Below are 13,058 nucleotides of genomic sequence, written 5' to 3' on the forward strand. Positions count from 1 at the left end.
GGAGACAGGAATGTGCTAGGAAGGCAGGTAATGAGCCAATGTCCTGGCATCCACATGGTGACAAGCCCGCTGACCCTCAGTTCCCGTCACTGCCTCCACAAGGAACAAGGCAGAACCACGAGGGTGTGTCAAGCTTTATTGTTCTTCAGCTCTGTCTGCCTCCTGCTGCCAGCAATGGGGCTAGGTGAGGCTCTGAGCCATGGTCCTGGGTCTCCCTTTCCCTTCTCAGAACATGATGGAGCTCAGCCTGGACCCGGCACAAGCCTTTGACCTCCTGCATGTGGAAGATGTAGACTGTGCCTGCTACCAGCACCAGCCCCACACTGGGTGTCCAGAGCAGTATGGCCACTTCCCTGGCCCCTTCTCCTAGAGCCAGGATACACAGCAACAACAAGAGGAATAGCCCGCAGACAGTCACATAGCCAGCAAGTTCCGCCCACCAGTGAGCTTGTTTAACACCTAGCTCCAGCTCTGTCCACACGTCCCTTAGCACACTGGTCAGTGCTGAACTTTCAGGGGGTCCTAGATCAAGGAAGAACAGTAGGGCAGGGTCAGAATGGAGGCTGGAGTTGCCTTGAGGTAAAAGGGGGCAAGGGGAAAGCTGACTCACCCTGGGTAGGATAGGGGTCTTCCTGAGGGGGGCTGTGCTTCACATACAAAGTGGCCATGAGGGCCTCATGATCAGAGAGGGGAGTGCTACTGTTGGGGTCACAGCCTGTAGTGGTTTTCAGAGTCTTACAGTAGATGTAACACCCAGAGACTGCCTAGGAAGAGCAAGGACAGAGAGAAGCGTAAGCTCTCCAGAAAACCAGGTACCAGAAACCCTTCCCCAGCCATTGGTGGCCCAAGACTCCATCAGCTGAACTACAGCACATCATGGGCTGGCGACCGAGGAGGAGAACGGAGAAAGGCATGCTGGGGGTAAGGGCCTGACCTTGTAAAGCACATAGTCAATGCGAATGCCAAGTGGAAATGGTCCCAGGTCCTGCTGGCTGACATAGCAGTTTGTGGGTACCATGGTACAGCCGGCTTCAGAGCCCTAGGCAAACAGGTGGGTAGGACGTTGTGAGGCAGGAGATTGAAACAAGCGTGGTGGAAACAATCAGACAGGGCCTCTCACCTTAAAGTCCTGAGTCTCTACATAGGCATCACGAAGCCCTGTCCACTCCTTCAGCAGGCAGCAGCCCAGGTCTTTGGGGTGCATGTTGAGGTCCCCACACAAGAGAACCACATCTGCACTCTTGGAGGTGTGGCTACGGGAGGGGAGCAGAGCCATGAGGAGGAGAGCATTACTCTGCCACCCTTCAACCCAAGTCCCCACCGCACTGCCCCCATCAAGCCCAGGCTCACACACTGGATGAACTGGGCCAGTTCCCAAGCTTGGGCCACCCGGTGCGCTAGGTAGATGTCTTTCTGCCGACAGTACTCAGCGTGGAGCTAACGTGGAAGAGGTGAGATTATAGATAAGTTTAAGGCCCCGGAGGTTGTCTAGATCAGCCCTGAATCTGTCACTGGGCAGAGCTGAGCACAGAACGAGTGACCCTTGCCCCGCTGCCACCCTCTGATGCCCTGCCTCACCCCAGGCAACAGAGCTAGTGGCGTCTCTTCTCCACCACAGCACGGGGCTGCCTGGCCCAGAACCTACACCTACACCTGGCTGGCTTCACTCACGTGGGTCACGTAGGCATTGAGCACCATTCCGTTCAGATGGAGCACCAGCAGCCCCACAGCCTTCCCGCAGAACCAGTCTCCATGACAGACCTGCAGGCCAAAGACAGAGACACTCAGCACTGCCACCTTCCTTCTGCCTAAGGCCCTGGGAGGGCAGCACCTAGCTTGTGTTATTGGGGGTAGTGGGGAGACCCTCACCATGTAGGGGTAGCCATTGAGAGTGTAGACATGCTGGAGAATTTCCTGGATCGGGTGTCTGGAGAACACACAGAGGCCGCTGCCTATGAGCCCGCTGAAAAGCAAGTCTTGCTTAGCAACTGGAAAAACAAGGAGGGAAATACCCAGCCCTCTTCCGCCCCTTGTCTCCCAGCTCTGATCAGCAACTTTTCTCTCTTCTGCTAAGATCAGCCCCAGAGCAAAGCTTAGGACAGCAGCCCTAGCAAGAGGATGCGGGGGACAGCCCAAGAGGAAGAGGGTGAAGGGTGCAAGCAAGAAGACGGGAGAGCCAAGAGCTTCGTGGTCTAACAGGCCCCAGCCACAGACGGTGGTTCACCTTCTGAAGTAGTGTGCATCTGGGTAGGTGAGCGATAGCTTTCGCCTTAGGTACTGGAAGTCCTGCTCACTCCACACCTGAGGGCAAAGGTGAGGATGCTTGCTTGGACTTCATCCCAGAGAGAAAGAGGCCCCCAGCGCCCCCTGCTGCCCTTCTCCCAGCCTGGCCTTCCCTTCAACCTCACCTCCTGCAATAGAGCCAGGTCGAAGCTTTCCAAGTTCAGAAAGTCGGCCAAGCGCTTCATGCGGTCGGCCCTATGCTTGCTCAAGTAGGGGATGTCCCTAAAAAAGAAGAGCCAGGGGTCCGGAGAGATGGTTCAGCGGTTAAGAGCACACTGGCTGCTCTTCCAAGGTACATGGATTCAATTCCAATTCCCGGCACCAACATGACAGTTCACAACTGTCTGTAACTCCAGTACCACAGACATACATGCACGCAAAATACCAATGCACATCAAATACAAATAAATGAATTTTGTTAAAAAAAAGAGAGAGAGGAGGGCCAGGCTCGGGGAGATGACTGCTGCCACCACCCGAGCGGCTCTAGGTGATGTGGACTTTGGTTCGAGAAAGACAGGGTCAAGGCTGAAGAAGGCCTGTTTCTTTCCTAAGCATTTGAGGGTAAGGACAGGAAGGTGGCCCCGAGGCCACAGCCCTCGCCTGGGCGCACTTACCAGCAGTTGAGGTTAAAAACCCTCAGCCGGAGAGAGAAGTTGGGCTTCATGGCTGGGTGCTCCGGGCCACCGGCGGCGAGGCTGACAGAGCGCACAGGTGGCCGGCCCTGTCCCGTGCTGCACAGTCCCTCGAACGCGAGCTGGGGGCGACTCCCGCGTTACCGGGACAACAGGCCGTCCGCCAACCCGGAAAGGAGGTCGAAAACAAATTCCGGGCGGGCTGCGCGAGACTGCCGGCAGTCCCGGGAGGGTCCCGTGGGGACCGCTCCAAGCAGTTCGGGCCCTCGGCGGGTTCCCGGCACCGCGGCCTACGAGTTCCTGGCTCGGCCCTGGCCCCAGCAACAGGCTCAAAGTTGATGCGAGGCCCCGCCTACGCCAGCCGCTCAGGCCCGCCCCTTGCGGGCGTTGGGGGCGGAGCCACGCGGTTGCCATGGCGACTTGCAGTGTTTGTGCTCCCGGCTGCCGGCTAGCGCGGCCATGGCCACTCCGCAGCAGCAGCCGCAGCCGCAGCCGCAGCCGTGCCAGCCAAAGCCCTCAGCTTGTCGCACTCCGTTGCTGCCGGAGTCGCCGCTGCAGGTGAAGGTGGTGGGGCTCTTCAAAAGCTCCAGCTTTCAGATGTCAAAGACCATCGCTGAGGTAACTCTTACACACCCCCCTCCCCAGTCTCTACGAGCACCGCAGCCCCCTGCCTCGGTTCCGCCAGCGCTGGCGGGTCTGCGTTCTATCTTCAGGGTGGGTGAGTATGTGGGTGTGTCGGAGACAAAGGCAGGTCGCGGAGAGAACCGCACGGGGAAAATGGTAATTTCCGCGCAGCTATGCATAAAGATGCTAGTCCACGTGAAGTTCTGACTGAATTACGGATTTACAAAATTCAAGGTTACAGAAAAGTATTACCGCATAACTAGCTGACTTAAAAAAAAAATCTCCTTGTGATTTGGGGTGATTTCATTCTGGAAGGTTCTTTTTCTTTATAATTTCTATAGGTGTTTCTGCATTCTAACAGAGACAGATACTTCTCGGATTCTTAAGATGGCCCAGAAGTGCTTTGAAGACTCCATATGTCTTTTAAAACATATGACATAAAACACTTGAAGAAAAACAAATCTAGCCTGGTCAGTCACGCTGCAGCACATCTGCCACCTGAAAGCAGGAGAAACGTGGGAGAACGATGGTGAAACACGCATCGCTCGGCCCCACGACCTACCCACAGGCACCGCTCTGCCCCGCGACCTACCCACACACTCCGCTCTGCCCCGCGAACTACCCACACGCCCCGCTCTGCCCTGCGACTTACCTACACGCATCGCTCTGCCCCGCGACCTACCCACACACTCCGCTCTGCCCCGCAACCTATCCACAGGCACCGCTCTGCCCCGCGTCCTATCCACAGGCACCGCTCTGCCCCGCTACCTACCCACACACACCGCACTAGCCCCGTGACCTACCCACAGGCACCGCTCTGCCCCGCGACCTATCCACACGCCCCGCTCTGCCCCGCGACTTACCCACACGCATCGCTCTGCCCCGCGACCTACCCACACACTCCGCTCTGCCCCGCAACCTATCCACAGGCACCGCTCTGCCCCGCGACCTATCCACAGGCACCGCTCTGCCCCGCGACCTATCCACAGGCACCGCTCTGCCCCGCGACCTATATCCACAGGCTCCACTCTGCCCCGCACTTACCAAAAGCACCGCACTGCTCCGCGACCTACCCACACACACCACTCTGCCCCGCGTACCCACACACACCGTACTGGCCCCGTGACCTATCCACACGTACCGTTTTGCCCCGCACCTACCCACAGGCACCGCTCTGCCCCGCCACCTACCATTTGTGCTTGTCTTTCCAGATTGCCCAGATGGTTGCAAGGGCAGCCAAGTAGAATTCACCTTCAGAAACTGCCTCTTGCTTGCTCCAGCACCCAGTGTTTGGGATGTGTAGGAGGGAGAATAAGGGTTTCTTGGTTCGGTTTGTTTAGTTTTTATTGTTGTTTTGAACCAAGGTTGTTTTATTGCTAAAGAGGTTCAAGTGATGCTTTTCTTTCTTAGTTGCTTCTCTTAGGGTGAATTATATTTGTTCCACACTGCAGGAAACGTATTTGCTTTTTTCCCCCTTCGTGTGAAGTCCAATTAGTAAAGATGTTAGGTGTTGTAGGACACAGTCTCAGGCTTACCCTGTGAAGGCAGTGTGCCTAGGGACGGTAAGAGGCCCATCCTCCTGGCACTCAGGAGGCCGAGACAGGGAGATAGAGAGCTGAGGGTCAGCCTGGGCTACACAACAAAGCAGAGCGGCAGCCGCAGGATGTAAGTGAATTGTGAGTAGTCTTCCAGTGAAATTTTATTGTAGATGCTGTGTTGGACTTACATATGATTTTGATGTAATGCAAAATATGATTCATCTTTTGATTGTCTTTCGGTCATTAAAAGATGTGGAAATTATTCTTGGCTGTCAATTCTTTCAAAACCTTACAGGAGTCGCAATCTGAGATAGATGGTACCAACTCAAGAAAACAATGTCTTTACTTTTCTAATAATGTAATTTTCCCAAGGTTTTGCCTCTTGGGACTGTATTCAAATATGAAAAATGTATCAATGTAAATTCAGTTAGTTCTAGCATAATTAAGGATATTTGATTATAATCCCAATATATTTATAAGTAATCCCAGATGCCTGACACATAGACAGATTTAGATTTGCACAAAATAAGGATAAATATTAGCATATATTTTAATTTGGATGTGGTCCACTCTGCAACAAATGCTATTATTATGAGCAAACATAAAAACTACTAATCTTATTACTTTTTCTAGATAGTTCTTCTCTTAGAAACAGTGGTCATCCTGTAGGATTGCCTGAAACGGACCGAACGCAGACTGTAAAACTGAGAAATAGTTCTCTTGTTTGTTGCCATCTTACACCATCCCAGAGTATGAAACGCTCTCACCCAGGCTTCCCCGCCACACCCGATAGAACGTGCCTGCCTGTGCTCTTCTAGACCACAGCAGGGCCTCCGAGCATCACTGTTAGTGACAGAGGTTTGGTTCCCAGCACCGTCTGCCAGTTTATGACTTACAACTCCAGCTCCAGGAAATCCAGGAGCCTCTTCTGGTCTCCAGGAACATCCCCAATCCCATGAACATTGACCGCCTCCTGACCCAGCCCCAGCACGTGCGCATACACACACACACACACACACCTTTTAGAAGTATTTTTTAAAGAGTCATTTTCTCTGATTCATGCACATGAAACAAGTGTGGCTAAAGCACACTCAATACTAAAGCTTATCTAGAAGCTGACACTTACTGAGCATTTGCTTCTCCTTTTCCCGAGTTGCGTAACCACAACAGTGGCCTTCTGGTCATTCTCCTTACATCAATAAATTAAGACAATAATATTTATAATTTCTTTGCTACAAATCAAGTACCTGAAATTTAGCAATTTAATTTAGGGGAAAAGTCCTAAAAGAACATAAGAGATTCCCAAAACCATTGGTATAAACTCATTTCTTGAGTTATGTGTCGATGGCGTGGTAGCAATATAAAAAGACTAAGACATACCCTTGCCCTCTTGTTCCCTAGAGGCGAGGGACAAGCCAGACAGGGTCAGAATGACTTGGCAGGGCCCCTGAGAACAAGCCAGGGCATCTCAGTGGGGCAGGCTGGCCTGTGCGTGCTGTATGAAACTGTCTGAAGAGCCCATAAAAATCTAGAGAAAAGATTTTGACTTTCAAGAGAGAACCTAGGCGCTGTGGCAATGGCACAGGGAATAGAATGCCAGCTGTGCAAGCACGTGGGCCTGAGTTCAGAGCCCTGAGCCCCGTGTGAAACCAAGCTCAGCCCATGACTCCTGTAGCCCTAAGACTGGCAGGAAGAGGCCGGTGGGTCTCGGGAAATCCCCAGCCAGCCAGCATGGCTGAAATAGCTCCAGGTTTAACAAATAAGCCAGAGAGGAGAAAGGGAAGACCTCTGGTCCCGGCATGTTCATGCATGGCTGTGTACGCTGCCTACTCCCATACGTGCATGTACGGCTAGTGCACCCTGCCTGGTTCATGTGCGTGTACGGCTAGTGTGCCCTGCCTGGTTCATGTGCGTGTATGGCTGGTGCGCCCTGACCCACCCCACTCCCAGATAAATGAGTAAATACACAAATAAGAACCTAAACTATTCTATCTTGCAACCTAGACTCTGAAACATAATTACCCATCCAGATTTGAAGATCCCGTGATAGTTCCTCTTCAAGAGTTTGCTTGGGATCAGTATCTACAGGAGAAAAAGAGGGTAAGGGATACGCCAGCATGGGCAATATTGACACGTCCGCTTCCGTGTGAAGTATTTGTGCAGTTTGGGGAAAATGACAAACTCCCGCTATCCTTTCTTCTCTCTATTATGCACTTTCCTTAATTATTTTACTCATCTTCCTAGACTTTCCTAAACGATAAGATATTTACATCTTGTAGCTGGTATTTGAGAGAGATGGGTTTTAAACTGCTGGAGACGCCAGCTAGCCCTGATGGCCACCCTTCTTTCTTCTGTGTTGCTTGCACTTCCTACAGCACCCTGGCACTCAGCTTATGGTGGCCTGGCCCTTAACCAGAAAGTGTGGGTGTGTGTTGGTTGGAGCTGTTGTCTGAGGAGGTCTCCTGGCAGTGGCTACCCTCCTATGAGCAGCTCGCCCTATCGGAAGCTTTGTTCTCCACATTTCTGCTCGAACCCAGGGCTGCCCTGTCGGGGCATGGTAGATAGCTTACACTTTGTAGTGTTACCTAGAGTCTAGAGTGCGAAGGAGGCTATGGTGGCATCCTGACTCAGCCATATGTCATAGGACAAAGTCATAGCAAACGCTTAAGGAATGGAGGACACTATTCTAGGATGCCGGGTAGGAAGGGAGGGAGACATTCAGCTCCTGCTACAGCTAGGGGTAACCAATGGTCCTGTTTTTCTTGGGATACAGGAATTTCAATGTTAAACTAAAGCAATTTTAAGGAAACTGGGGGCAGTGGGCCAACCCTAACATAAGACCATTTTTCAATTATTAATTAATTAATAATGTATATGTGCATGGGTATTTTGTCTGTATGTATTTTGTCTGTAAACCACATGCATGCCTAGTGCCCATGAAGGCCAAAAGAGGGCAATGAGTCTGGGCCTGGAGTTAGAGACAGCTGTGAAAACCCACGAATGAGGTTTTCTAGTTCGTCGCTGTTGCTTTATTTCGTCTCTCTCCTTTCTTCTCTCTCCCACCCTCAGCTTAACTTTTTAGTGTAAACCATGTCTTGTGTTGGGTGCAGGGCTTCCTAGGACATTTGGTCCCAGTAAGTCGGTTCATAAGGCTTAACTTGCCTTCTGCTTCCACAGACTGTAAGGCTCCCCTATGGGCACAGCTTCAGGGGCCATGGGAAGGCCTATCTCTTCACTCAAAAGAAAGAAAAGGAAAAAGAAAAAGAAAAAAGGACAGCATCATTAGCAAGTAGTGACAGAAAGTTCTAGAAAGCATCAGAGCCAGGCTGCTACCTGGAGGCAAGCCAGGAACTCTCCTAATGTGCACCAAGAGATAGTGTTTCTATCTTACATGTCTTCTCTGGCATTCCCTACCTCATAGAACAAAGTGTCCACAGTTACATTTTCCCGTCTTGCTATAGGTTTGGGTCTTGCAAGACACAACACCAGTAAATCTAAACACTCCAGGTCTGCCCAGCCTTTATCAGTGATTCACCACTGGGCACGAACAAGTGCGCTCTCCAGAACGAGAGCCGGAAGCAGGTTTTGAGAAAGGCATGGAAAGCAAGGCAGAGGCTATTAAAGCTCCTCAGAGGGGCGGGCAATACGGCTCGCTGGCAAGCTGAAGGCAAATTGTTGCCCAAACTAGTATTTCTTCAATGCAGTCTTGAGACCAGCAGACTGATGGGAGCAGGAGGGACAGACGGGGGCATTTTTATGTCCTATATTGAGAGGGCACATCCTTACTTCACGTTGCAGGGCAGAATCTGTATACATGCATCTCAGCACATATATACTGCCACCTGCTTCTCTGTTAATTCATCCTAGATGCTGCCCAGAGAGTGCCCAGAACTCCCCAATGAAGGGTGACAATAAGTAACGAGGGATAAGTGTGGGAGGGGATATGGAGAACCTCAGAGTCAGGCTTGACAGGAGGAGTCAGGCTTGACAGGACTGAATTTGGAATGGCAGCCTTTTTCATTGTAAGACGTGCTAACTGAAGACGACAACGGCAGGCAGATGAGGAGCTGACCCTGTCTTCCAGGTGGTTGTCTGAATGAAGCACAGTAAAGATTCCATTCCTGTCCCCCAGCTCACTGGGGCTTGTGATGACAGGCAGCACAAAGCTCAGTATCCTGGTTACAGGACCAGAATTTCGCTGGCTACCACTAGAAATGCAGATTCTCCACCAGGTCCAACCCCAGCACAAGTCAGATTCTTCTGAGACTTGCAAATGGCTGCTCCAAGTCACTCAAGGTTTGCCAGAAAATAACAGGCCGTATCTTCTCTGGGGTTCCTGTTGTTCAGGCCATGCTGGGGATCTAGGAAGCTGATGGCAGCATTACATTGATGAAAACACTAATATAGTTCATCTTAAGTGGCTTAGGTTTAAAGTGTCCGAGAAGGTGAGTTTTCTTGTCTCTGATGAGATGTAGAAACTCCCGTCAGCCCTCATGAGGCATCTCCTAAAGAAATTCTCCTCTATCCAGAACAATCACTGTTTCATGCTTGGGTTCCATAGCTTTATTGCACACATGCACGCACACACACCTCAGTTCTCTACATTGAAAAGCACGCCTTACTCAGGCCCGCGTCCAAGAATGCACACAGGAAAGTGTGCCTCACAAACGGAGACAGAGACTGCATGGAATTCACGAATGAATGGAACACACAGGTGCACCAGGTAGATATTATTATTACCCAATTTCATCTACCTATGACTGTAATAGTTTAAAGACTGCTTTCTAACTTATTCTCTATTCTTCATTATGTTAAGAGTTTCAAAAACATTGAATTCTTTTTTCACAGCAGAATTCTGAAAGATAGTTTTTTTAAAAAAAAAAACGTATTTTAAAAGCATTAATCCTGTAGTTGGCAAATCGGGCTGTAGAGTTCATCTCAAGCTCTGGTTTGTGGTTTCAGCAAATGTTTTGTTTTTCTGTCATTATCCCCACCCCACCCCTGATTCCTGTAGGAACTGAAGGGTGAAACCTGGGTATATTCCTCCTATGTGATGTGCTTTATTAATGATCAACTGCTGGGTAACGCATTTGACCTGAAGAAGTGGGCCCAGAAGGTGTGGGACGTGGTTGATGTCCGACCCTCCGCACTGTATGAAGCACTAACTTTGAATTATTCCACCAAGTTCTTAAAAGACACCAAGGCAAGTTACACAGGTTTTTAATAGAATTTTTCATCATTTGTGTTAACTCAGCATTAATTGTTGATGTACTCACAAAGGAGATACACCAGGAGATTAAGATGTAAGCCCCCAGTGACCTTATTTTAAAAGCACTTGCAAAGGATTATAGTTCAGGGTTTGGCTGCGCAATGAGGTAAGCAGATGTATGTCACAGCAGACTGTGTTTCTCCTCCCCTTTCTTTCTTTTTTTTTTTAAATATTTTATTTATTTATTTACTTATTATGTATACAGTGTTTTGCGTGTATGCTTGCATGCCAGAAAGGGTACCAGATCTCAGTACAGATGGTTGTGAGCCACCATGTGGTTTCTGGGAATTGAACTCAGGACCTCTGGAAGAACAGCCAGTGCTCCTAACCTCTGAGCCATCTCTCCAGCCCATCTCCTCCCCTTTCAAGATGTACGTACATGCATTCCTCCAATTAGAACATAAACACCGTTTGATATGCACCTGTAGTCTTAGCTTCTCAGGAGGCTGAGGCAGGAGGATTGTTTGTACCCTTAATTCTAAGGCCAATCTGGATGATATAGCAAGACCCTGTCTCACAGCAAAGCAGGAACTAGTGGATATCATAAATGGGGAGGGCACGTGTACCACAGCAGGCTGCCGAGTTGTTTCTCTCCTTCGCTGTTGTGTGTTCTGGGGACTGAACTTGGGCCATCAGACTTGTGCAGTAAATGAGGGCTTTACCTCCACTGCCCTGTGTTCCACATGTGTCCAGGCACCCTCAGAGGTTAGAAGGGTGTTCAGTTCCCTTGGAGCTGAAGTTAAAGGCATTTGTGAGCCCCTTGATGTGGGTGCCGGGAACTGAACTTGTGTCCTCTGGAAGAGCAGCAAGCATGGTTAGCACTGAGCCAAGCCTCCAGCCGTGGCCCTGAAATACTTTAAAATTTCCTAACACCTAAGTGAGCACTACCGCATTGAGACTGAACGTCTGAAAGGAATGAACTGGGATTAACCATCAGCCCCTGAGTAACCTGATCTACAGGATGAGGACTGTCTTAGCATTTCTATTGCTGTGAAGAGACACCATGACTATAGGAACTCTTACAGAGGAAGACATTTAATTAGGGGTGGCTTACACTCTCAGAGCTTTAGTTCTTTATCATCCTGGCAGGATATGGCCGCGTGCAGGCAGACGTGGTGCTAGAAAAAGAGCTGAGAGTTCTACATCTTGGTCCACAGGCAGCAAGAAGTGAACTTTCTTATACAGTCCAGGCCCTCCTGTCCAGGATGGCACTGCCCACATTGGGCTGGGCCTCCTGCATCAATTAGCAATTAAGAAAATTCCCCCACAGACTGGGTGTGGTAGCACATGCCTTTAATCCTAGCACTTGGGAGGCAGAATTGGGTGGATCGCTGAGTTGAAGGCCAGCCTGCCTGGTCTACAGAGTGAGTTCCGGGACAGCCAGGGCTACACAGAGTGACCCGGTGCTAGGACCTGAGCTGTGCAGAGGCTTTGTCTCATGACCCTTATTTAAGCACTGCCTTGAACAGGCACTAAGCCTAGTAGGCAGCCAGTGAGTGTTTGGTTGAACAAACAATGCATTTTTAAAATGCTGAAAACTCTGAGGTACAGAGGAATTTATTGTTTGTGGTTAATTCCCAAAGGAAATCTGGAGACCCACGGTGTTCCCCAGGAATGTCAGTGGCCACAAAGAAGGCAGAAATAGTAGTTGATCAGGCTGAGAAAATGAAACTGAAAATGAGTCTTGGTGCCAGTGGTCAGAAGTTACTTGACTAACAAAATGTGTATTGCCATGGTGCTGACTCGCCGAGTTCACAAGAAAGCTTTAGAAACCAGGTAGGCACAAGGAGGCCACATACCAGGGAAATGGGCAGAGCCATGCCAGAGGAATGTGTGGCCGGCAGTCCACCCCAGGTTCAGCAACCGCTAGCCCTAGGTTCATGCTGCCACTGTCGTCATGGAAAGTGGCTTCCCAACATCTTCCGTGTCTTTACAATACTTCCTAAGCCCCAGGTCCCAGGAGTACTTGTCCAGAAAATCTAGGCCACATGTCCACAACCTTTCCGTCCTGGGGTGGGAGGAGGGAGAATCTGGGTCCTGCATGTTCTAGCAATGCTAGAGAAATCCACTGGGTTGTTGCCCAGATAGGAAGGATGGTCAGGTGTTAAGCAGGATGGGGAAATCCAGCAGATCCTAAGATGATGATTTACTATCCCTGCTGAAGCACGGAGATTTCGTCCAGACGGAAGACAGTTCAACAGAGCATTTCAGACTACAACATAATCCGTTTAGCTTTTGGGTGCGGTGGGTGGAGCCATGCCAAAGCAAGCTGGTGGCAGGCAAGGTGTCTGGAAAGCGCTGTGGTGACACATGATAGGGACAATGAAGCGTGAATTAACGGTGGCCCTGGCAACGGAGGATCTAGAGTCCTGAGAAAAGACTGTTTTTACAGGGAGGATTTCTCATGTTGATGGAAGCCTAGGATTTTGTCTATTTCTAGGCTGAAGTGCCCTGCTTATGTATGCTTATGTATGCTTGTGTGTTAGACTCTAGGTGACTGGATGGTTGTAGTAGGAGCTGCGGGCCTGCTTTTCGTCCCACCTGGCTCCCGCATGGCTAGCTTTACACCAGAAATAACAACACACAAACTGTATTCTTTTAAACACTGCTTGGCCCATTAACTCTAGCCCTTACAGGCGAATTCTCATATCCTGATCAACCCATCTCTAATAATCTGTGTAGCATCAGTCTTACCGGGAAAGATTCAGCATG

The 13,058-nt window shown here is 50.1% G+C and overlaps 2 protein-coding genes across 4 annotated transcripts in view; one reads left to right on the plus strand and one right to left on the minus strand.

Annotated features, from left to right (window-relative positions):
• Window positions 1–75: 75 nt before the first annotated feature.
• Window positions 76–3,247, minus strand: Smpd2 (sphingomyelin phosphodiesterase 2). The gene is made up of 10 exons (XM_005363569.3): window positions 2,898–3,247; window positions 2,409–2,505; window positions 2,225–2,301; window positions 1,870–1,963; window positions 1,672–1,761; window positions 1,355–1,437; window positions 1,121–1,253; window positions 935–1,039; window positions 611–764; window positions 76–522 (listed from the first exon to the last, which is right to left on the minus strand). Exons 1-10 carry the CDS (start codon window positions 2,945–2,947, stop codon window positions 146–148), a joined length of 1,260 nt encoding a protein of 419 aa, XP_005363626.2. The 5' UTR covers window positions 2,948–3,247; the 3' UTR covers window positions 76–145.
• A 112-nt stretch (window positions 3,248–3,359) lies between these two features.
• Ppil6 (peptidylprolyl isomerase like 6) overlaps window positions 3,360–13,058 on the plus strand; it is a 24,046-nt gene continuing 14,347 nt past the window's right edge. For 2 of the 3 annotated variants that reach the window (XM_005363597.2, XM_026787478.1), the window contains exons 1-3: window positions 3,360–3,533; window positions 7,082–7,177; window positions 10,092–10,280. In XM_005363597.2, the coding sequence (XP_005363654.1) occupies window positions 3,375–3,533; window positions 7,082–7,177; window positions 10,092–10,280 (444 nt within the window). In that variant the 5' untranslated portion in view covers window positions 3,360–3,374. The remainder of the gene's footprint in view (window positions 3,534–7,081; window positions 7,178–10,091; window positions 10,281–13,058) is intronic. The other variant, XM_026787479.1, reaches the window with a different exon arrangement.

The sequence above is a fragment of the Microtus ochrogaster genome, linkage group LG9 (assembly GCF_000317375.1).
Source record: "Microtus ochrogaster isolate Prairie Vole_2 linkage group LG9, MicOch1.0, whole genome shotgun sequence".
In the NCBI taxonomy this organism is placed as follows: Eukaryota; Metazoa; Chordata; class Mammalia; order Rodentia; family Cricetidae; genus Microtus; species Microtus ochrogaster.

What these genes read in the sequence shown, in the direction of transcription:
- Smpd2 (XM_005363569.3), bottom strand. Translation starts at nt 2,947, where the DNA reads ATGAAGCCCAACTTCTCTCTCCGGCTGAGGGTTTTTAACCTCAACTGC. An exon ending in ACCTGGCTCTATTGCAGGAG is followed by an intron (nt 2,302 to 2,408) that starts GTGAGGTTGAAG and finishes CTTTGCCCTCAG; the next exon opens with GTGTGGAGTGAGCAGGACTT. An exon ending in AGACCCCTATCCTACCCAGG is followed by an intron (nt 523 to 610) that starts GTGAGTCAGCTT and finishes TCCTTGATCTAG; the next exon opens with GACCCCCTGAAAGTTCAGCA.